The sequence below is a fragment of the Tachysurus vachellii genome, chromosome 10, assembly GCF_030014155.1.
Source record: "Tachysurus vachellii isolate PV-2020 chromosome 10, HZAU_Pvac_v1, whole genome shotgun sequence".
Lineage (NCBI taxonomy): Eukaryota > Metazoa > Chordata > Actinopteri > Siluriformes > Bagridae > Tachysurus > Tachysurus vachellii.
Window position 1 is genome coordinate 13,593,174 of NC_083469.1, and position 24,206 is coordinate 13,617,379.

General features: G+C 37.6%; 1 protein-coding gene across 1 annotated transcript; it reads right to left on the reverse strand.

Moving 5' to 3' along the window:
* Window positions 1-1,409: 1,409 nt before the first annotated feature.
* On the reverse strand, window positions 1,410-20,685 carry tyro3 (TYRO3 protein tyrosine kinase). Its single transcript, XM_060879643.1, has 19 exons — window positions 20,368-20,685; window positions 19,377-19,560; window positions 16,932-17,032; window positions 15,869-16,039; window positions 10,192-10,278; window positions 9,351-9,463; window positions 8,721-8,901; window positions 7,852-7,994; window positions 7,194-7,332; window positions 6,507-6,633; window positions 6,272-6,366; window positions 6,072-6,167; window positions 5,763-5,843; window positions 5,569-5,661; window positions 5,131-5,252; window positions 4,748-4,857; window positions 4,449-4,608; window positions 3,875-4,011; window positions 1,410-2,947 (listed from the first exon to the last, which is right to left on the reverse strand). Exons 1-19 carry the CDS (start codon window positions 20,423-20,425, stop codon window positions 2,533-2,535), a joined length of 2,613 nt encoding a protein of 870 aa, XP_060735626.1. The 5' UTR covers window positions 20,426-20,685; the 3' UTR covers window positions 1,410-2,532.
* Between the last annotated feature and the right edge of the window lie 3,521 nt (window positions 20,686-24,206).

Sequence of the window (24,206 nt, forward strand, 5' to 3'; positions counted from 1 at the left end):
ATTCTGGACGACGGATTGATTCTTCGGAAACTTGTAACCAGACCTGATGAACAACGTGTAGTAGCCAGGTTAACATTTTACTGATGAACACAGTAATGAGCACAGCGATGGGCCCACTGAGGAGCACAGTGAGGAGCACAGCGAAGAGCGTAGTGATGAACACACCTACAGAGGAGAACGGAAGTGCTGGGAGAATGAGCTGCAGGAAAACACAACGGCCCTCGGTCCTACCCTTTCTTTATTTTTCCTACCACCTTATTTTAATGAATATATTACCAGTATGAACTAGAATGATAAAATGGTGCTGCGAAAATATCTATACGTATTTTTTATCTCGAATACACAGAAAATTAATTGCTCTAATTTTAGAAGAAAGATTAATTATAAAACTAGGTTTAGTGTTGCTGCAATTAAACAACAATTAAACGATTCAGTCTTCTGTATTGTGCCATATATGCTGTTTTGGTGGTTTCTTTCTTATTCTGTAGTTTTTGGCATATGCCAAGATGATGAAACGAATCTTGTGATTCCATTCACCAAAAGGATTCGCTGGGATTTGTTCCATTTCAACCAATTTCACCTCAAATGACAAAAAGCAGAATTATTTTTCCTATATTTTTACTGCTGAGTTAAAATTAAAAAAAAAGCATGACATTGCAGCAACCAAATTTCAGTGCTTATTTTTAATAATGAAATATGTTACTTTTTCATAAATTCGGATTATGATTCATGTACAGATATAAAACCTTGCGTGTTCCCCCTTCTACTCGTTAAATCAGTAAGAATTACATTGAGCTAATTGTATGACATGTTTGCTAATTTTGTCCATAAACAAGATCCACTTCAATCATATTCACAAACTAGTTCCTTCAGTTTGTCCTACACATGTTCCAGTTTGTTCAGACTCAACACCAAGTCTCATCAGTAAGAGGCAGATTCTTTCAATGCATCGAACGTCAGTGACATACAAAACAGAAAATAATGTCAAGCAGACAGATGCAAGTGGCTAGAACTTAAGTGAAGTCAGTGTATGGGTTAGGGTTAAGATACTTGGTATCTTAAGTATGTAACCTAGTGAGCCAGCATTAATGTATTCAATGTTAAAGATTTAAGCACTTATGTACGTCGCTCTGGATAAGGGCGTCTGCCAAATGCTGTAAATGTAAATGTATGGAATTGAATGAGTATGATTTATCCTCTTTTAAAGATTTGTTCAAAAACAAGGATTTGTTCAAAATTGAAACAATACTAGCTGTCAAATGTGGTCTGACAGCCTGATCAGCTTGACCTGCCATTTGGTAGCTGTTTAAACCAGAATGGATTTTTCAGAAAGGATGTAAAATGGCCCTATTTAAAATTCTGGTCCATAATATTCAACCAAATGTGAGAAATATTCAAAATTTTGAGACTGCTTTAAAATTCATGTTTATTTATTTTTTTCAAAATCATAACTGTGTTGAACATAAACATGCTCCACTTGAGTTGAGGATAGCCCAATACTAGCCCCATTGTAACACTGTTTTGAAAAACTTTCCCATAAAACACTAAACAAAAAGAACCTGAAAGATGTGTGTGTGTCAGCTGGAGAAAGTGTCTAGTCCATTTAATGAATTATTTAGACTGTATTTACATTATAGTTTAGGGAAAGTTATTTATTTATTGCTTTCTGATATTTGTTGTCTATATATCACTTTCGTTGTTACATATTCAAAGCTTGATCTTTATACAGTCATAGTTGAAATAAAAGTATTTTGTCATTTTCTGCCCTAATGTCCTCTAATTAAACAAGAAAAACAGTTAGACAGCATGATGACATAACATGGCCGTATCCATTTCTGACAAGGAATGTTAATTTTAAAAAAGACAGACCTACCCTTTTAAAAAGGTACAATTTCTAAACATTCAAACATAAATTTAAACTAATGAAGTAAAGGAAAATGTAAAATTGAGTTATTCTGCCATAATAAATGACACTTAAAATAATGGATCATCTTTAACAAATGGTGCAGAATTTAACATTAAAATAACCTTCATATCCCTTAATACAGAATACTGTAATGTGGACTATTACATCATACACCATTTGTACAATACAGAAAATCACCAATCCTGTGGTGATGTACAAACTCTGCAATACTGGCATTGTAAAAACTCTTTCATCACAAAGTAAAAGCAAGAGATTTCTGACAGTGGAAATACATCAGCCTTAATGAGAAACATTATACATACAGTAAATCAGTGCTCATAGTACAAAGTTAATAAACCAACTTATTCTGTTTAACACATTTGCTTGTAAACATTTATTTATATCTTCTACTTTTGAAAACTATGCCTACTTCATTAGCTGATTGTAAATGTCTATTTTACCCCATAAAATAGAGTTCTATATATCATACACATCTCACAAATTCCTTCAGTTTTTCAGGACTTGCTAATACATCAGCCTTTTACTGCTTTCCATGTATTTGTGTACAGTAGTCTGTGATTGGTTCAGTGATAAAAGGTTGTGTGTGTGTGTATATATATATATAATTACACATTTATGATAACATCGTCTCCATCGTCTTTATCTTCCGATAGGCCATCCTCAGACCGTCTGCTCTCCATGTCAGTAGACCCACATGGGCCAATAATGTAGCGATAGTCACCGCCGATAGCCAGCGCAGCTCCTGAGGACACTACAAGCCAGTCTTTTTCATTCTCTTCCAGATCTATACATTGCCACGGCACACCCCACTGTGGCTCATAGGTGCTTGGCGTATCGGCTGTGGCCCCGAGCCCCGAATCTGGCTCCCCGTTATCTTCTTTGAGGTTCACATAAAGCATTCGCTCCTTTGTGGCCACTGGAGAAAGTTTAGTACAGAGACCCTCTAACTGAGCCACCAGTTGTTGGAAACTGGGACGGCACTTAGGTACAGGAGACCAGCAGCTGTGCATGATCTCATAGCTGATTGGGGAGAAAGAAAAAAGCTGCAGTGAAAGATGTTACATGTACAAGTTAAAATTACATGTATTGTATTTGCATGTATGCATATCCTACACTATTTTATTGTTAAATAAATTTTATTTTTAATTTATTACGGGCCTCATGTTCGACTTCAGTCATGATTTGAATCGATTCAGGCTCCATTGGCATAATGGCTTTACAATTTGATTTTCTCAGCATATTTTAAACAACATTAATGAAATAAAGGCTCTTATTTCTGAATAAAACAATGCAAACATTGACACATTGTGCATTTCTCTCTCTCTCTAACTATATATATATATATATATATATATATATATATATATATAAATATATATATATACACATACATATACATACATACACACACACACACACACACACACACACACACACACACACACATATATACACACACACAGAGTGTATATATAATTTTTTTTAATGCTGCAAAACAAATGTATTAATCTGACGGAAGGAATGACTGAAAAATAATGAGCAGTAACATAAATAGCAGCACCCAAGTTGTCATTTTAACTAAACTTAGAGCTCCAAAGTCAGATAAAATGTCAGACTACTGAAGCCTCTTTCTTGGGCAGTGCAGATTTCTGTGGCAAGGGGCTTGTGTCATTTCAAAGTTACTGAAGAGCTTTTTTTTACTGTTGTTAAACATGGTTGTAACTGCATAACCATTGTGATCCAGAGCTATTATCACTTCCCAGTAAGCAAGCTCTCTAAGAATGAATGTGATCATGTGACCAGCACACTCTCTATACTGTACATTTTAACTCTTATGAACCATCTGCTTGGACCATGAGTACTATATGCATGGACAACACCTTCATATTTCATTGTGTGATACCTGCCATAGAAAATCAATGTAGAATAGTATGGATTCAAACTTACATCTCATCTGGAGAGTCAGGTGGCTGTTTGAGCCTTTCACCTTTGATGAGGTATTCATAGACTTCTGAGTTCTCCACCCCAGGATAAGGAGTCTGTCCTCGAGCCATAATCTCCCACATGGTCACTCCAAAAGCCCACTGAGTAAAACAAACAATATAGTTGCAAACAATATTCTCCAATAGACTTTAAATTGCCCCAGATATTGTAGGCTCTGGATACATCACAACTTTTGAACAGGATAAAAAAATTAACTATCAATAATTGTTATCAATGATTTAATGCTACTTAAGTCTGTTAGTTTATAATAAATACATGTTCTCTGTTGACATTACTGTACTGTAAATATTCACCTTAGATATATATTATTGTTAACACACAGACTGAAGAAGTGGTGAGGTAAATTGAATTACATTAAAAGCAATAAAATCCCTACTCAAGACTGTCAGGGTTTATCTTGGAATGTGATGACTTTACAATACGGTAGACACACTAATCATTCACAATTTTGGTATATCTACATTTATTTTGATGCAAGCATATTAAAAGGCACTTCAGAAATAGACAGATATATTACCACATCACTTTGTGTTGTATAAATGTTGTCAGCCAAACTTTCCAGTGCAATCCACTTCACTGGTAGCTTTGAGACAGACCCTTGCCTGTAATAATCACCAGTGTAGATCTTCTTAGAAAGACCAAAGTCTGCTACACATACAGTCATGTTCTCATTCAACCTAAAACATATCAGTGAAACAAATATGAGATTTACTTTGTTAGGCCGCAATTTGAAATCTGAAATATTTTGCTGAATACTGAAGCTATGCATGGAAGCTTTATCTAACTGGTTAAAAGCAAATTAATGAACAGACTCACATGCAGTTGCGAGCAGCTAAATCCCTATGGATGATATTTTTGCTGCCAAGATATTCCATTCCCCGAGCAACATCCAACATGAACTGGACAAGTGTTTGTAGGGAAAGGGTCTGTAGAAGACAGACATAGAAAAAGACTAAAGCATTTTAATGTGTTTCTATTCAAAAAGACAAACAATGCAAATCCATTCACACCGCAAATACTGAAATATGAATGCAAAGATTTTATCAACATATCAGCTGAATGAATGATTATAGATGTCTGTCAGTTTATATATTATATAACCTGTAACATAAATGCATATGAAACACATTACGATTTTAATGTAATTCTGATTTACAGTCTTATTGCTGTTATTAAAATGGCCACCAGGAGATACTCACAAAGGGTTCGTCCCCCAGACGGGACATAAGGAGGAAAGTATGCAGATCACCATGTTTCATGAAGGGAAGGATCACCATAGGGATAGGTAACTTTTGCTGGGGTCGTCTATGTAGACTCACACCTATCAGAAAGAGACACATGCTGTAATTTCCTTCTAGTCAATGGAATAGTCAGACAAGTCAAAGTTATACATTTCACTGGTTGAATTAAATTTTTTAAATGACTGAACCACATATACTATACAGCCAGATGCTTGTGGAAGTCTGACCACCACACACCCATGTGTGCCTATTCCAGATTCAGCCCCCCTTTACTGTTATAATAACCCCCACTCTTCTGGGAATATATATACTGTATATTCTCCACTATATTTTGTAAAGTATATAATAGCTCAAACCAATAAAGAGAATCTATCTGTAAAAAGTTCTTTTACCAACCTATGAGCTGGATGACGTTGGGATGATGAAAATCCTTCATGTAGGCAGCCTCTTTGAGGCACTGCTCTATATCACTTGAAGAGTTTATATCAGCTTTTAAACAAAAAATAAAAAAAAGTCAAATAAGCACAATAAAAGTAGCCTAAACGAAAGCTATGCTTCCTGCTGTCATTATGAAAGAAATGCTTAGTTACTTTTCAGTACTTTCACTGCCACCTTCTGCACAGAGCTGTCCTCCATCTTAAGAAAGGCCTCTCGCACTGAGCCAAACTCCCCTGCACATGGAAACAGATTTACCACTTAACTGATAATAACTTAAATAGTAGACTAATCAATGTTATGTTTTGGCTGGCATGTGAAGGGCACAGAATGTTTTGAATACACAAAATTTTTCCAGCCTAATGAATGTTTTGTTGCCGACTTGTTAAGCTAACAAGGCTCCCCTGTACAAAAAAGACTCCTTTGTATTAAAATGGATGTGCAGGTATGATAAAAATGCTTACCTTTTCCTAGCATGTGCCCTAAGGTGAGAAGCCTTTCTGGGATGAGGACATCTTGCAGTTTGGTCTTCAAGTCATCGTTGATGCCCAAACTATCCACTAGAGGGAGCACAATACTTCAAATGAACACATACACTGAGTCATACAGTTCAGCAATTAATGTTTGTGTTTATAATGGCAATTGTACTGTCAATAGCACATACATGTGTGTTCTGGAAGCTCCAAGCCCTGCCTGTTGAAGGATCTTGCTGCAGTGAAGGACACCACAGATTCCATCCCTGATGGCTTGAATGCAGATCTGTTAGAAAAAATATAATTCTTTCTAATATGCATAACAATTCTCAGAAAATCAAAAACACTTTGGTTCTAATGTCTGCCAGACACAGTCTTTGGCTGCATTTGCTTACAATTAGTCTGTTTCTAGCTAGGATAGCTTACCCAAACTGAGATTCTTTGCTTCTGCGGTGTACCAGGACTATTAGCAGAAGTCCCAGAACAGTGGCCACCAGCAGTCCAAAGAGCAGACCCACCCACATGTGCCCTCTTTGAGACTGAGCCTGAACAGCTGAAATAACAATCCACAGAGAATCATATTCCACCATTAAATGTTAAACATTAAGTAATGTCAAAAATTGTGATTTTACATGAACTCTTCTTTTATTAATTGATTTGCTATACGGATTAGTGTTTGTGTCAAATTCGTTTACAGTATGCAACGTTATATATCTTACCAATCAGATCTAAACTTTCTTATTAATGTCATAGGAAAATGCTTAGGGAAAAGTTCAGCATGAGTTCAAGCAGTGGTTTGCAATTTACTTTGGACACAATGTATGTATTTCTAAAGAATGATAAAGGCTAGGATTCTTGGCTAATTAGTTGTTTATGGTAAATTAAAACCATGACCAATTTACTATTCTACATGCCATTCTAAATATTTTAAATAATTAAATTAAATCTATGGGTTAGTTTCATACGGCTTATAAAACATTTAACAGTTCCTAAACAAGAAAGCACACAAACAGTACTGACAAAAAAAAGTTTTACAGGATTTACAAAGCTTTTAAGGGTTGACACTCAGAAAATTGAGGTCGGTGTACAAATTGAGGACAATATAAAGTTTACCTGAAGCTGGCATAATGAGAACTGGCTTGCTCAAGGGCCCACATCCTACCACTGTACAAGCAGATACTTGAAAAGTGGCATTGAAGAAGCGAGCACCTCCAGAGACATGAGCAAAGTTTTCCTTAAATAGCATTGGCTCCTTAAAATAAAAAATGTGAGGTGTAGTTAATAAACTGTTTTTAATACATGAAGCTTAAGCAAATACTAGTCAAGGTTTTCTGAAACAGTACTATCAGTAGTGAAAGGAGGGGATGCAGTAGCCTAGTGGTTAAGGTGTTGAACTACCAATCGGAAGGTTTCGAGCTCGAATCCCAGGGTCATCTATCTGGGCCTCTGAGCAAGGCCCTTAACAATTAATTGCTCAGTTGTATAAAATGAGGTAAGAAAAAAATAAGGTCACTCTGTATATGGGCATTTGCCAATTGTCTTAAATTACATGCCACACCTCATTGCAGGTGTAGTAAATGATAGTCACCATCTCTGACTGATGGAAAAGAAAACATATGGTATACAGGCATTGGGACATTTTAAAGTAGGTATTTTTTTCATACACCTCTATTAAACAGGGCTACAAAATACACATTCCATTTCTTATATAGCTTACATCAAGTGTGCTTTTAAGTTACTGTACCTTTACTAATACTCAGTATGAAAGTACCTGACTCTCTCCTCCCACATTCCATTGCACCTTATAGGCCATCAGTCGTCCATTCAGCTCTTCTTCTTCAAGTGCTGCCCAGTTCAGGGACAGCTGCTGCTCTGTCAAGTGAAAGGTTAGGTTCTTGGGTGCTGCTAAGGGCACTGTATAAGAGAAATAGACAATAGTGATCAAAGATAATCCTTTAAATACTTCAAGATTAAACTATCCCCAACATCAACATTTTAAACCTTCAAAAAAGGTAATATCTGTAATGAGCAGTGGGTGGCAGCAGCGCAAACCCTGCATAAGTCCAACATTAAAATGGATTTGGGACACACACAATAGTGCATTGTACCAGCAAGAATCCATTGGACTGAGGCCAGTCTTGCCAGTTTACAAACATAAAGATCAACAGAAACCCCTAATGCTCCTCAAACCAGCCAGGCCAGCTCTGTCAACCCCCGACCCCCAGCAGCTGCCGGGGGCCTGGAGCCCAATGCTGAGAAGGAAAAAAAAACAGAGCTGCTATGCTTCATCTGAAGGCTGTTTATTTACTCTCTAACAGCTCACTACATAAGGCTAATCACAGTCTAATGAACCAAAATTAGATCAATGCATTTATGATTTACTAAAATGCAGTATCTCGTAATTTGTTTTGCAGTAGCTGGGATTAAAATAAGCTAAAATATTATGTCAGTACTGGAAGAGATATGAGGCCTAAAGAATTCCTAAGAATTGAAATTCCTTTCAACCTTCCTCTCTGCTTCTCTAACATCTGTGCTACAGTAAGTACTGGCAAACACAAACACACTGTTGGCAAACACATGATCGGAAACAATTCAGTGTGCACTGATGATTCATCATTTCTTATCAAGAGTTGTGTATACCTGCTTCTGCAGTCTGAAAGTCCACCCAAGGAGAAAAGGGGGATGACCCAACCTCATTAACACAGCGGATTCTGAAGCTATAATTGGAGTGACTGCTGAGTCCACCAACTGTGTGCTGGAAGGGAGGCACTGTAACTTGCAGCTCAGGAAGTGTCACCTTCCTCCCAGAGCTCTTATACATCTACAGACAGATTGAGGACGTTCATTCATTCATTCAATAAATACTTAAATATTGCATCATTTAAAAAAAGTAATTATACATTATAATTATATTATAACCTTTTGAACAAGTGAACTTCATAACGTGACCTATTTTAGTCTGAGAATTGTGGTTCTGCAACATTCACGCCCTAAACCTATGACATAATACTAACACAAAGTAACAGATGACACCAGCATGCCAAAGTCCTGTTCTATCATGGAGTTTCAGAACCTATGATACCTGCTGAGACAGACTGCTAGTAGAACTTGAACTTCATTCATTTGCCTTACAGATACTACTATAAATGAGGCAACAGCACAGAGAGAGAGAGACAGACAGAGAAAGAGAGACATACAGAGAGAGAGAGAGCACAAACCTGTTTACTGCACAGCTATCCTAAGAAAGGTTTTGAGTGATAAGTTTTGTACCTGAATGGTGCAGCTGGACAAGTCAGAATAACCAGTGAACCCTGGACTCCATATGAGGGTCACATTGTCTGTCATCTGGACAATTTTTATATTTGAAGGACAATCAGGAGGAACTGTGTAGGGCAAAGTAGTTCACACTTGAATTTTAATATACAGTAAAAAATGAAATACCAATATACACACTGCAAATACAGTTACTACATGTAACACTTCTGCATCTTTTATACATCCCTTTTTGCACATTCTATACTGTTACAACAAGTAACAACAATATTTGATTTCTTTTATATTATTTATTATTTAATAATGTATGTATATGCACAAAAAGAGAGCAAACTGGATTTTCATATTCGTTATATAACTCTGTATGTTACAGAGAAAGAAAAACTTAATTCCTGAATCAAATCAGTATGAACCAGTTTTGAAAACATGGATCTGAAGCATTCAAGAAAGCAGATCAGAAACCTAGAGGCAGTATTAGCTGTTGCTAACTGCCGACAACCAACATCCCATCTACCATTAACTGGAGCAAGAATCGTTCATTAGTCAGTGAAAGCTATGGGGAGATGGTAGTCTTCCTGATTAAACATGCTATATCTTTATAACTGTATAACTTTAGCCAATAACATGTTGCTAGATAGATATTTGTATCTATCTGCATTATACATGTAGTCATACCTGGTGATTCCAGCTGCAAGCATTGTAGGGGTGATCTACTTCAAATTCTTCTACAATATTTGCTGCGTTTTATTTTTAAATCTTGATAAGCTGTACATTTTTTTTAAGCAGCTCTCAGTTATGTTTCTCAGTTTGTGTTAGATAAGAATAAAGCACAGCTTACCTTTAATATACACAGTGCCAGTCCGTGAGACAGAAATGCCTCTGGCATTTTTGGCTTCACAGTAAAATTTTATGCTTTTATTCACACCTAGAGAAACCAGAGGATGAACAGTGAGTGTGCATGTTCATTTATATCTGTTTTTCCCTTTAACCATAAAAAGCAGCAATATTGAAAGCTAAGATTAAAACATCTGCTGAACCATACATGCTCTTCAAGTGGGAATGGCAAAGTACAGTTATGATGGAACAGATACTGACTTACACCACACATGTAAGAAAAACCCATATGGTAATGCACTCACTCCTCATCACCATCTAAAAAGGAAAAGGTTGTCTCGGCACTATTGATTTCTGTAATGCATTTCACAGCAGGAAAGGAAGTAGGAGCAGAAAATATAGGATGCTGGAATATTTTAACAATCACTGACAGGCAAAGAGCTACAGAAGAATGAAGGGAATAAAATAAATGCAATGGTGCTGTTTACCATTTACTGGCACCTCCTTAGTTTCCTTAAAGTTTAAACCTACAATGGTGATAACAGTATCACATCCCATCCTGGGAGTTCTGCCAGGTAGCTACTAAATATATTATTTATGTTTCTCTAAAACCATACATGTGACATTTGAACTGTGGTCTGCATGCATTATTTATTCTGCTTGAATTTAGTTTGACCAAGTGCAAATCCAGCACGTGTGAATCAAAACAGCCGAGATGCATGTTAAACATATTGCCGCTTACCTGTAGTGACCTACACCTGACTGTATGACTCAGTATGACTCAGTATGACTGAAGCCAACGTATGAATTATGCACAAAGTGCAAAAGAATTGTACCAAAGAGTACAAAACGCAGCTCAAGTGTTCGTGAACTATAGTTGGATATTGAAGGGAAAAATCTCGACCTGGCAGTTCAGCGGCGGTAGTTCAGTTCCTCAACACCAACCTCCCCGTCTCCCATTGCCGCTGAATGCTCCAGGTCACCGCCTGTTCCAGCCGAGTCCTCATCAGTAATCCCGTGTGCCCAGACACGTTGGTTTAGTGCCCGTATTCCATGAAGATGAAGTTGATGCTTACTTTGCAGTTACAGAGAGAATAGCCACTACATTGAACTGGGCAGAAAGTTGATGGACATTGTTGCTGCAATGTAAACTATCAGGAAAGGCACAGGAAGCATGTTCTGCCCTCACTCTTGAGCAGAGTTTGAATTATGAGACTGTTAAAGCTTCAGTGCTCCGTGCATATGAGCGTGTGCCGGAAGCATAAAGGAAAAAATTTTAGGAACACTGTTAAGTCTCCTCATCAGACTTATGTTGAATTTGCACGTGAAAAAGCCACGCTGCTCGATAAATGGTGTTCAGCTAGTGGGGTAAGAGATTTTGACCAGCTTAAAGAGTTGATATTGCTGGAAGAATTTAAGTCATGTCTGCCAGAATAGTTTGGTGGTGCATTTAAACAAAAAGAAAAACGAAACAATGTCTAAAGCTGCTATATTCTCGGATGAGTTCGTATTAACTCATAAGGTTGTGTGTAGTCCACCCTCATCGCGCAAAGATGCATCTGCATGTTCCTTTAAGCCCACAAATAAAACTGGAACCATGGCTAATTCCTCAGCTGGGTCTCGTATCTGTTTCTATTGTCATGAGCTGGCATATCATTGCCAACTGTCCCATGTTAAAGCGGAGGCAAACTAAGCAGCAGGCAGAGATTAAAAAGGTTGCAGTATCGATTTCAAAAAGCATCTCAGAGTCACTGCCTACTTGAGCCAATGTTTAGATCTTTTGTAGGTTCAGGTTATGTCTCCTTAGGTAATGACCAAGTAAAACAGTATATAAGAGTATGGAGAGATACTGGTTTGGAGCCACATGTCTGTTGAAAAGTACTCTGAAGCCTCTTATGCAGGTAGCAATGTCTTAATTCAAGAAATTAGTATGGAGGTAATTTGTGTGCCATTACATCATGTATAATTGAAAACTGAGAATTTCTCTAGGCTGGTTAAGGTAGCTGTGTGCTTAGAGCTACCAGTTGCAGGAGTTTCAGTCATTCTAGGTAATGACATAGCTGGAAATAGGGTTTTCTTCTTTCCTGAAGTAGTTTCCAAACTTGTGACTGTTAATTCTCATGCTAGTGACCAGCACCCTTCTCTGTTCCCTGTTTGTGTCTTGATGTGCAGCCAACAAAATAAATTCGGTGACGTAGTTGATTTGTCAACATCCTTCCTATCTCAGGAGGAACATTGTAAAGAGGTTAGTGATAACATCGAAGTGACAAATGAGACAAATATCTATCCTGGCCCCGAGGAAGATTTGCACATGTCTCGTGATCAGTTAGTGGCTGCTCAGCACCGACCCTTTGTTAGGACAGTGTTTTGAGTCTGTCTATAATCATTCTGATGTGATGAGTGTCAGACCAGGTATTTTGTTGAAGATGGAGTGTTGATGAGGAAATGGTCCCCTCCCAGTTCTGATGATCATTGGTTGGAAATATTCCAGGTGGTGGTTCCCAGTTCGCTGAGAAATTATGTTCTCAACTTAGCTCATGATCATCCTTGTTCTGGACATGCAGAGATGCATAAGACTCATCAGCGTATCTTGCATTATTTCTATTGGCCTGGTATAAAGAGTGATGTACAATATTGCAGGACTTGTCATACATGTCATTTAGTGGCTAAACCTAATCAGGTTATTCCACCTGCTCCCCTGAAACCCATCATAGTCAGCACAGACCCGTCTGAAAGGATCATATTGGATTGTGTGGTCCATTGCCAACAACCCGTTCTGGTAATTCTTACCTTCTGACTATAATGTGTGCTGCCATCTGTTTCCCTGAAGCATTCCCTATGCATAAGTCAAAAATAGTGGTTAAGGCCCTTATTAATTCACACATTTGGACACCCTATGTGTATACAAACTGATCGCGGGACAAATTTCACATCACGGCTGTTCTCACAAGTAATGCACACATTGCAGATTTCTCACTAGCTTTCTAGTGCTTACCATCCAGAGTTGCAAGGTGCCTTGGAGCACTTTCATCAAACTTTTAAAACCATGCTGCGCACATTCTGTGTAGAAACCAGTAAGGATTGGGATAGGTGGTGCCTCTTTTACTATTTGCTATATGTGATGCAGTGGTAGAACCTCTTGATTTTAGCCCGTCGGACCTTGTGTTTGGTCACTCTGTGAGAGTTCCCTTGAAAGCCCAGCAAGAACAACAGTTGGCTAAGTCTTCTCCCTCTTTGGGAAAAACAATTGTGAAGGATGTTCGACCTTCTTTGTGAGTCTTTAGAGTTGGCAAGAGCAGGGGCTGCATTGAGCGCTTCACAAGCGGCTATGATTGAGCGGTATGACCGTAAGGCTGTCTCTTGCTCATTTCACTATTATCGGTGCCTGGATTCTCTCTCCAGACCCGGTTTGCTGGACCTTATGAGGTGAAGAAAAAGTTGAGTCCCACTAACTATGTTCTCAGTAGACCTTATCGTAGACGTAGTACCCGCGTGTGTCACATTAACCTGTTGAAACAGTATCATGCTTGACCTCAGGGGGTTACAACCCGTGATTTTGTGAACTGTATTGTGTTCTGTACATGTCTGTTCCTGTTCTGGTTTTGACTTCTGCCTGTTTCCGATTCTGAGCTCGGTTTTCCCTTGGATTTGTTGCTGTGGTTCACTCTTTGTATATCTGTAAACATTGCTTACGGTTTCACTGACAGTAGGGGTGTGGCTGCCCTTTTTTCTTTGGGAGCGGGTTCCTTTTTCCCCTGTGTGTTTTTTGGTAGGGAGTCAGAGAAGTCCCACTGTATTTTTTATTTTCTTTGCTTTTAGGTAAGAATAGACTATTAGAAGTTTTGTTTATTATTTTGGATTGGGCCCAACCTGAAGAGAAACCTTTGTACCGTTGTTTGTATATATTATTTATTCCCAAAAATATACCAATACCCTTACCCAGAAATTCAATTTTGTGTCTATTTTTCGCCGATATATAAAGGTATTAACTCACTGAATCCCGAGCTATAACTCTGTGCAGCTCAACCCTAGACTGGGTTGCAACAAGCGTCATAGAAGACTTAGAGGTTTCCTCTAGGTGTCCCGGATTCCCTACACAGTCTAAAGACACGTGCTGTAGGCTGAAAGACATTTCTAAATTGTCCACTAAATGAAGCCATAACAATAAATGTGGCACGTTTATAAAGGGCAGATTTACATGAATTAATAGTTAGATTTCTTGCATATTTTACTGAAATATTACCACATCTTCACCAATGATGTCCCTACTGTGAGCTGCCTTGATAGCTTGTTGCTTAAGTTAGTTTATGGTAAAGATAACCAAAGTGTCAAAGACTGAAAAAGTAGAAAATCTCATATCACAAAGTTGCCAAAATATTGTTCAGTAAACCTAGAAAGTCTGTTAGACTAGATCATCCAAAGGATCGTCAATGATTATGTAACAATTACAAATACCATTGAGGTGTACACAGATTACTTCCTCTCACCAGTGTGCTCTTATTTCACACTTTTATTGCTGATGCTGGAGCCAGTGCACAGGAGCATAGGATACACAGGACAAAAATAAGACAATTGTATGCTTGTGGGTGCTAACAACGCGAGACAAATAGTATTCAAATGATGTGTTATGTGGAGTTCTCACTATTCATATAATGTTATTGATACAAGATATGAATATTTATGTTTTTATCTTAGAAGCACAATTTACCAGGCCTTTTGGTGGAAGTACACTGGCCATCCACCCTCATTGAGAATAATCAACATCTAACACTCAATCTCGCAGTCTGCCTTCTTCACATCAAAATTGCTTTGATCCATACCCAATAACCTACAGCCATCAGACCAGTCAGATAAAATAGGAGTAGCCTAACACCTTGTTCTCTGTCTCTCAGACAAACTGTGTCGTATTGCAAATCTTTACTGCACTCTTTGCTGTTATCTCCTGGGTGAGAAATCTGCAATCAAATATGGCAACACTGCTACACAACCACCTCCTCTAAACAAGTGTTCTGGTTTGATGGAAAGAAATCCCAAATTGTCCACAAAGTGGTGTACAAGTTTCAGCAAAATATGGGATTATATTTTAGTTTTCTGTGATCTCATAACGTCATTAATTCAAAGGTGATACCATACCTAGTGTGTAGACATTTGACATGGGGTTGAGTTTTCTCCGTTTTGGTCACAATTACCGTCAACTCAAATCCAGCTGCTAGATAAAGGTATCTATTTGGACATGATTAGATGCCTTCCTGCCTGCACATATTGTCTGAGTAGGCCATAATGTGAAGTTTCAAACACACCTCATGACATTTAGCTTAAAAAAGAGAAGCCATAGAGAAAACTGGGATGAGCTGGGAGTGTACAGCAATACATATCTTTACAATAATAAAAGAAGACCGCCTTGTTCTCTTCAGTAGACTAAAGAACAGTACAGTGTACTGCCATGGTTCACAAAACCTACGTAGGTTGTTTTTTTTTTTTTAAAGCAGCCTTACCTTTGACTTACAATCTTTACAATACAAACAGACCTATTAAACCTTCACCTGCTATGAGTTAGTCATCATGTTGTGTCAGCAATGAGTCTTTTATATACCAAGAATGTAGATATATAATTATTTCACACTATTTAAAATTGAGCCTCACATTATATATATATGTTTCTCAGGATACCAGGGAGTTACCTTCTACAATGAGCACAGATGGGGAAGGCCTGAAATCTCCTTCTTGTACTCCACCCAGCCACCAAAGCAACTGCACTGGCTCAGGAGGCCCAACAGCTTCACAAGTAAGGTTAAAGGAAGCACCAGGAAATGTAGCAATATCCTGGGGCTCTAATGTAAAGTGGGGAACACCTGAAGAGCAAGAACGGACATAAGAATTATAAGGCATCTTGACAAAATGCAGAACAATAGAACATAGAAATGAAAAGATACGATAAATAAACATCAGTCATACAAGCTATTAGAAATAGTAAGCAGTGGAAAAAAAAGAAAAAAAAAACTATGACACAGCAGATTTGCTATACAGATGTTTTACAATCTCTTGTTTATACCCTTTATAGAAACAGTAAAATGCTTAACCTTGTGCTGTTCAAACTGTTTGAGCGTGTAGATGCTGACTGGCACAACTGAACCAAGGAAACATTGTATTTAAGCTCCAACTATTCGTTATGATGTTGAATTTGACACTTTGTTGTTGTAACTTTTACTTTTTTCTCTTCTGGGAAAAAATGTAAGTGATGTTCTTGACCATTTCAAACCAAAGATTTTGAATGTCTGAAATTTCAGTGCATTGCGAATAACTATACTGATAATATACAGTTAACTGATGTCTAGTGTTAAAGTCAAACTCAAAACAATCTCCATTTACCTTGACAGATATCAATCCTACAAGAAGAAAACAAAATTATGTTGGGATATGATCACTGGAAAAAAGATTGCTAAAATGAGATTCTGGAAGATCAAAGGTTCTAGAGATGTCATTTATTTATTTTAAAGCCCAAGGAAATTGTCATTCATACCAATCCATATCTCGACTGATTCATCTGTCCTTTGGTACCAGGAGGAAAAAAACAACTGCTTTCTTGGCATATTTCTGAGTGATAACTTATAGCAAAGCACTCTAATGTCCGGTCTCTTTATAGAATACAGCTCTTTGTATTATAGCTTTTCAGTATCATCTAACAGCAGTAATTATCTGAGCATGTGTAGCTAGAGAGAGAACAGACCAGAGGTATTGATTTACCTTCCACTGTGATCCAGGCTGGCTCAGAGGAGATGACGGTGCCATGATGTTCAACCTCACACCAGTATTTCCCAGCATCCTGCTGCTGGACTGATTTTACACTAAAAAATATTTAGTAAGAACACATTATTATATTGCTGTACAAAAAAATAGTACAATGAAACTGTGTCCATCCTGACTTATGCAGAATGACAGATACAGTGTGTTTACAACATTTTTAATCAAGTGAGGTGTAAATACTGTCTCACCATTTACACTTGAAGCCACATTAACAGATCTTTAAATACCATTAAATATCATAGATCTTTATAATGAACTGACTAAAAATAGATGCTTTTTTCCTCAGTATTTTATTCAGAACTTGGCCTGGGATGGATCTGAAAGACCTGCAACGAGCTCTACGTCAGCCCTGATGCAAAAGATTAGCAGAACTGACAGCATCTGCTACACATACCCACATTCCCGGCAGCCTGTGCATTACTCACGACCAGCTCAACACATGGCTGTCAACTATACCAAGAGGATGACTCCATCAGCTTACTAATCAAAAGTGATGCCCTTTTCCACCTCATGGTCCAGGATAAAAAATATGTTTTTGTTTTTTTTAATACATGAGAGGAAATGTTCCTGACAAAAATCCTAGGCTCTGTGATTTCTTATTTGCAGATTCAACAGGGCAAAAGCTATGTAAAGCTGATTAAGCAGCAGCACCTCCTTTTCACTCCCACATTTTTCTAAGATTTTTTCTGGTCTGGTGTTTATGTTGCAACAAAAAAAGGTTTAAGAACGCCAGTCAAAAAATCCAAACGCCAAAAAATCTGCAAATCAAAGCCAATTGAAAAAGACTATAAGCCAACTGATAGAAAACCTCAGAATAAATGTCACATACCATTCTGCCCAGTGCCATAGACCAGACAGAAAAACACAAGTACAGTGATAATATATGAAATCCAGCAAGAAATATACTGGTGTTGGCAGAGGATTGGGGATGGGGTAGGGAAAGGGATGGCACAATTGTAAAATACCGGAGGGACTGAATAGTGGAGAACGGGCTGGAAGGTGGAAACTGCAGGTGAGCAAATTGATGACATTATTGTGGGGAATCTTTATTATGTCTAGGTAATCAAAATAACCACCTCCTTGGGACATTATAGGAAAAAACAATACTATTAAAAGAACACCACTATGATCATGAATGTTGATTCATGCTGTTGGTGTTGGTTTTGCTGGTCAAACAGCATAGCATTGCTCACTGATTTGCAAACCCTTTTTAATAAACTTTGTCTTGCTAGAGCAACAAATCCTCACTGCTTGCATGAATATTCAACCAGCACAAACTATTATGGTCTCTTTTTCTGCAGGGCAGATAGAATAGAAAGTATCTAGATAGAAAGTTTAACAGTTTTCAAAGGGGTTATCTATATCAAACTGGAACAACTAGCTCTAAACAGAAGAATAATCTGCAAAAACAACTATTATTTATTTACAACATCAACATTATATGCTTAGCAATGCCAGTGTCACCCCAGAGGGCTGTCTCATGTGGTCAGAAGGATTGGTTTATAAGGTTACTTCCACACCAAGGTCAGAATAGAGAAAAGTGCTACTTGAGCAATTGCACACACTGATAATATACACACAGAATGATCAGTATGTGCTACAGTTCATGGTTATATCAGGTACAGAATAAACCACTGCACAGCTAGACAACTTTTAAAAGATAATCACTACATTAAAAATATCATTTGTACTTTATATAGCACAACCATACCAAAGTATTCATTCAAGATTTGTGCATATTTAATAGTCCTAATGTATAAGACAACCGTCTGTAATAGGTATCTGAACTGATCTTTCAAAGGTTTCTTCAGAAGTTCACCTTCAGGGTGCTAGATAGATGGTATCTTCTATTATGTCAACTAAAAATTAAAACTTACACTAATCCTGAAACATGTCCAAAAAGGAAACTATAAACCAAAGCAAACACGTGCATATGCACCATAAAGGCTATTTTAATTCTATAATTCCCGTAGAAAAGGGTTTGTGGCTTCTTAAGCAGTCTATCAATGTTAACCCTAAAGCTTTGCTAAAATAATACTGCTGCTGTGAAATGAATTTTAAAAGCTTAGTCATGGTTCCGTGTCAAATGTTTGAAGTTTACAATTCATACCTATAACACATCAACCTGGAAACTTTTGTGAAAGAAAAAACTAGACTCTAGACTCAAACACAGGCTGCTAAGCAAAGAGAGTACTAGTTTTAATTATATCAGAAACACTATATCTCACTTTAAAACTGTAGTATAAAAGCCATGGACATTTTATTACATTTTTTTGTATAGCAAAGAATAGTTATCTTATTACAATTTTGTAGACGTCTGAACTTCCTCTGGAGTGTGAACCGTGTAGAAATATAACAGAACACTTACACCAGTAGTCCTCTTACCTGTGATATGTCTCCCAGTGATGTGTATCGATAGTAATGTACATCTGGTCCATGCTGTACAGTTTTTCCCCATCCTTCATCCACAAGATCTCTGGCTCGATTAGGCCCTCAACAGCGCAGCCAAGACGGAACATGTTACCTTGTGTTACGGTGAGGTTGGCTGGGTTCTTGGTAAACTTTAACCCTGACAGACACAAGCCAGATGTAAACCTTCCAGATGTGTCATTTCTTTCTTGTGAGTTTATACTGACCGAAGACCACAACCTCCAACAGTCAAACTTGTTCCCTTAAAATTTAAGTAAACGTTTGCTGCATTAAATGACTTTTAATGTGCCGATTTTGTGAACCACAGTGGAACGACATTTCCTGAAACTTAGGCAGCTTTTGTATCCGATTTCTGTGCTGTCCATTGTGCCACAGCACAGTCCTTTACAGATGCCGAGTTCTGACTCAGACTAGCAGATGTAAGGCAAGTTGAAGTGTGATGAAAGCTCTTTACTGTAGCAGGACAGCTGGCTTCAACGGGCAAAACAGCACAGTCAAAACACACCATAACTATTACATAAAGTAACTGTTACGGGACAAATATTAAATTACTCACAGTGAGCTTTATGTGAAAACCAAAATGTGACTATTGTGTAAAATAGAATCTTTCTTTCTTTCTTTTTTACTACATGAAAGCAGGGGTTAACATTTCCATTTATAGATAAGTGTGTGGTTTTAATAACCATTACATCAAATCATTAACATCAGTCAAAAACATTCTGTGCTGTTATTATAACAGCCTTATAAATAACCTTAATATACAGGTTCTGAATTCATTTAATTCATTGTTGTCTGTACATTAAAGACAACCTAATAATTAAGTACCCAGCAGTTGTTTACGACCAAAATGCTTTGTTTTTATAGATGTTGTGAACTAAAACTGACTCAATAAAGTAAAACATTTTAGTTAAACTCCATACAAACAAAGTGGACTTTATTCACTTACCTTGAGCTCTGTTAGCGTTGTGTAGAAGAAAAACTATCATCCACAAACAAATCCCCATTGTATCATAATCTAATAAGAGATTTAAATCAGTTTATTGTTACTTTAACAAGGCGAACTGGTGCAGGAGCTTCATCAACAGCAGCTACACAGCGAGGATACAAAAAAAAAACACTTCTCCTTAAAATAACGTACGGTTTCATCGGTGTGAATAACGCGTTATGTTTACAAGTTTAGAAGTAAAAAAACTAGCGCTACATTTCGTTAAACTGCTAACAAAGTTGAACACGAACAAACACAGCAGCTCAGGAGACTCCCGATTGTTTTTTTTCATCCCTCGAGGGACAAACGCTATTAGTGTGAAATAGAAACTGGCGCCCCCTAGTGATACTTAAGAGTATCTCCAAACAGAGTTCCTGCAAAACAAGATCCAAAAACAAGACCCAAAGCCTGGTCATTAAAGACTAGAAACACACAGAATAAATAGAACAAGGCTAAAAGTCTGTCATTTGCCCAATGAGTTATGATTACAGTCTGAAATCCAAACCCTTAAACCATCATCAATAGACTGACACACCTATCCACAAAAGCATTTTTAAGGTGTGTGCGTGTGTGTGTGTGTGTGTGAGAGAGTATGTGTGTGTGCTATGTCCAGTAAGTTTATGAATACATGATTTCATTCTGTTATTTTTTTACTTGTACAGAATTTACCATTTTTAGAATTTTCAAGAGTCAATAAGCTTTTATTCTCATTTCAACCATATATAGCTGTTACACAGTGAAATGAGACAACGTTTCTCCAGGACCATGGTGCTACATAAAACAAAGACAGAGCTAAGGGCTTTCTAAAGTGTCTTTAAACACCAAGTGGATGTCTGAATACACGATCATTCATTCATTCATTCATTCATTCATTCAATACTTTTACATTCTTCTGGTATGCTTTTGTGAAGAGACCGGAGAACTTGAAGAAAACAAGAACACAATTCCACCCTCAGGAGTCTTGGGATTTGCGGCTCAGCTTGGGAATGGTTTGCTTCCTACCTGGAAGGACGCTCATATCAGGTAACATGGAAGGGAGTGACATCTGCTCCACTGGCGTCCCACAGGGCTCAGTACTTGGTCCTCTTCTTTTCTCCCTGTATACTCACTCTCTTGGGGAAGTTATTTCCTCACATGGGTTCTCTTACCACTGCTATGCTGATGATACACAACTTATCTTCTCTTTCCCACCCTCAGATGCCACAGCTTCTGACCGGATCTCAGCATGTCTGGCAGAAATTTCATCATGGATGACTGCTCATCAGTTAAAGCTCAATCCTAGCAAAACTGAACTGCTGTTCATCCCAGGTGACTCATCCCCAGGTCATGACCTTGCTATATCCTTGCACAACGATCTGATCTCCCCTTCAGCCACAGCTCGCAACCTTGGGGTAACCATGGACAATCAACTGTCCTTTTCCTCTCATGTTGCTAATGTGACTCGCTCATGTCGGTTTCTTCTCTATAACATTAGAAGGATTCGGCCATGTCTGTCCACACAGGCTGCTCAGGTACTTGTTCAGTCTCTTGTCATCTCTAGACTGGATTACTGCAACACACTGCTGGCAGGTCTACCTATGAATGCAATCTATCCTCTGCAAATGATCCAAAATACAGCTGCCCGGCTTGTTTTCAACCTGCCAAAGTTCTCGCATACCACCCCGCTCTGCAGTGATCTCTCCACTGGCTTCCGGTAGCTGCACGCATCAGATTCAAAACGCTGGCCTACAAAGCCAAAAATGGACCAGCTCCCTCTTACCTCAAAGCCCTCATCACTCCGCGCACTGCACCCCGCACCCTCCGATCTACCAGCAGTGCTCGACTGGTTCCACCATCCCTCAGGGTAAGAGGCAAGTATACTACAAGACTCTTCTCTGTACTGGCACCAAGGTGGTGGAATGAACTTCCCATAGAGGTCCGGACAGCTGAGTCACTGGCTATTTTCAAGCGGCGGTTGAAGACCTACTTATTCAGGAAACACTTCAACTAGCACTTCTTTCCTTATCTTTTGCATTTAAAAAAAAAACAAAAAAACACCCTTTGGCATTTTTTCATTGTAACTTTGAACAAATGTTTTAAACTCATGTTATCTTAAGTATGTAACTTAGTGAGCCAGCATTAATGTATCCAATGTTAGAGATTTAAGCACTTATGTACGTCGCTCTGGATAAGGGCGTCTGCCAAATGCTGTAAATGTAAATGTAAAATTCAATTTAAATTCAATTCAATTATTTGTATAGCGCTTTTTACAATTGACATTGTCTCAAAGCATCTTTACAGAACAAAAAATAGAACAAAAGGTTATTATAAAGAATAATATAAAGTTTATAAATATAATATACATTTTATAATATAAAATTAATATAATACAAAATTCAAGATCAATATTAAATATATTTAAATGTGTTTGTATTTATCCCCAATGAGCAAGTCTGAGGTGAACACAAAGAACTCAGAAAGCAACTAGAGCTCAGATTTGAGCCCTGGAGCTTGAGCAGAAACACTTACCACCGCAACCACTGTGCTACCCCAATACATGCACATGTCAGTAATTTGAAAAGCCCAGTGGAGTAATGGAAACTGTAGATGAAACCTTGCATTACTTACCGATACTTACCAATGCAAGTTTATTTTTGTCTTTCCCTAAATGTACAGTCCAAACCAAAGCACTGCAATAGCATGAAGTCCTCAAGAACCAAATAATACAGATACAGATGAGTTTGTTATTACTTTGAAAAATATTGCTAGAATGGGTTTTTACAGAAAATCAATAGACATTTGAAAAAGAAAAAAAAGAAAAAAAGGGGATCCAAATTATATTGGTTATTGCACATCCAAGTCAATCTAGATAAGGATCAGCTTGTTTAACAACCAGTATGTCTCAGGTTGATCTCTGAGATACATTCAGAGATAATTCCATTAGGATTTTTTTATTATTCTTTTACAAATTAGCACATCAATAGCATGTCCAGGTTTTCAGGCATGGACAGGTAAAAGAACAAAAGAGTGCACTTAACACGTAGCACTATTTAATTATAATGTATGAGACAAAGATTAACTCGCAAAATATCTGATATGTTCTTTAATGCCTGAAGCTTACATTAATGGTTTCATAGATGCTTTACACATCCTTATAACAAAATTGAAATTGGTCAAAATACCTCAACAATATTGTGTAATAAAAATTATATAAAAATGTTCATTAAGTCTATATAAATGATAGAATAACAGTTGCTTAGAGAAGATGTGGCCCATGCTTGAGGTATATATTTAGTGGTGTGACTATTAAAATAGGTGTAGACTGTATCAAAAAGGTATAAACCTAATCAGAATACACTGATTCTTGCAGCAAAGCAACTTACATGATAAAGTTGGCCTTGGATTTAAAATGCACTCTAAACTTCAGAATATATATATATATATATATATTTTGTCATTAAACTCATCCGACACATTATTAAAAAATGAACAAATCAAATGTGATTATTTTGTTGTTGTTTTTTATATAATACAATGGACAATTTAGCATAACCGGTCTGCCTGCAGGCACCTTGGATAATAAAAAGAAATTGAAAACCTGGAGGAAACCCACATGGACACCAGGAGAACATGTGAAACTTTAACACGTGAAAGTGTTCTTGACTTCATTAAACAAACAGACCTGTCAGGTTCAATGTACAAATGTAGCCAAGCTAATTGGGGGTGGATTTGGGGTTTGATGCCAATTTATTCTTAATTATATCAGCAGCTTAAGCTACTCCTCAAAAGGTTGTGGGTTGAAATACCAAAATTAACGGTGT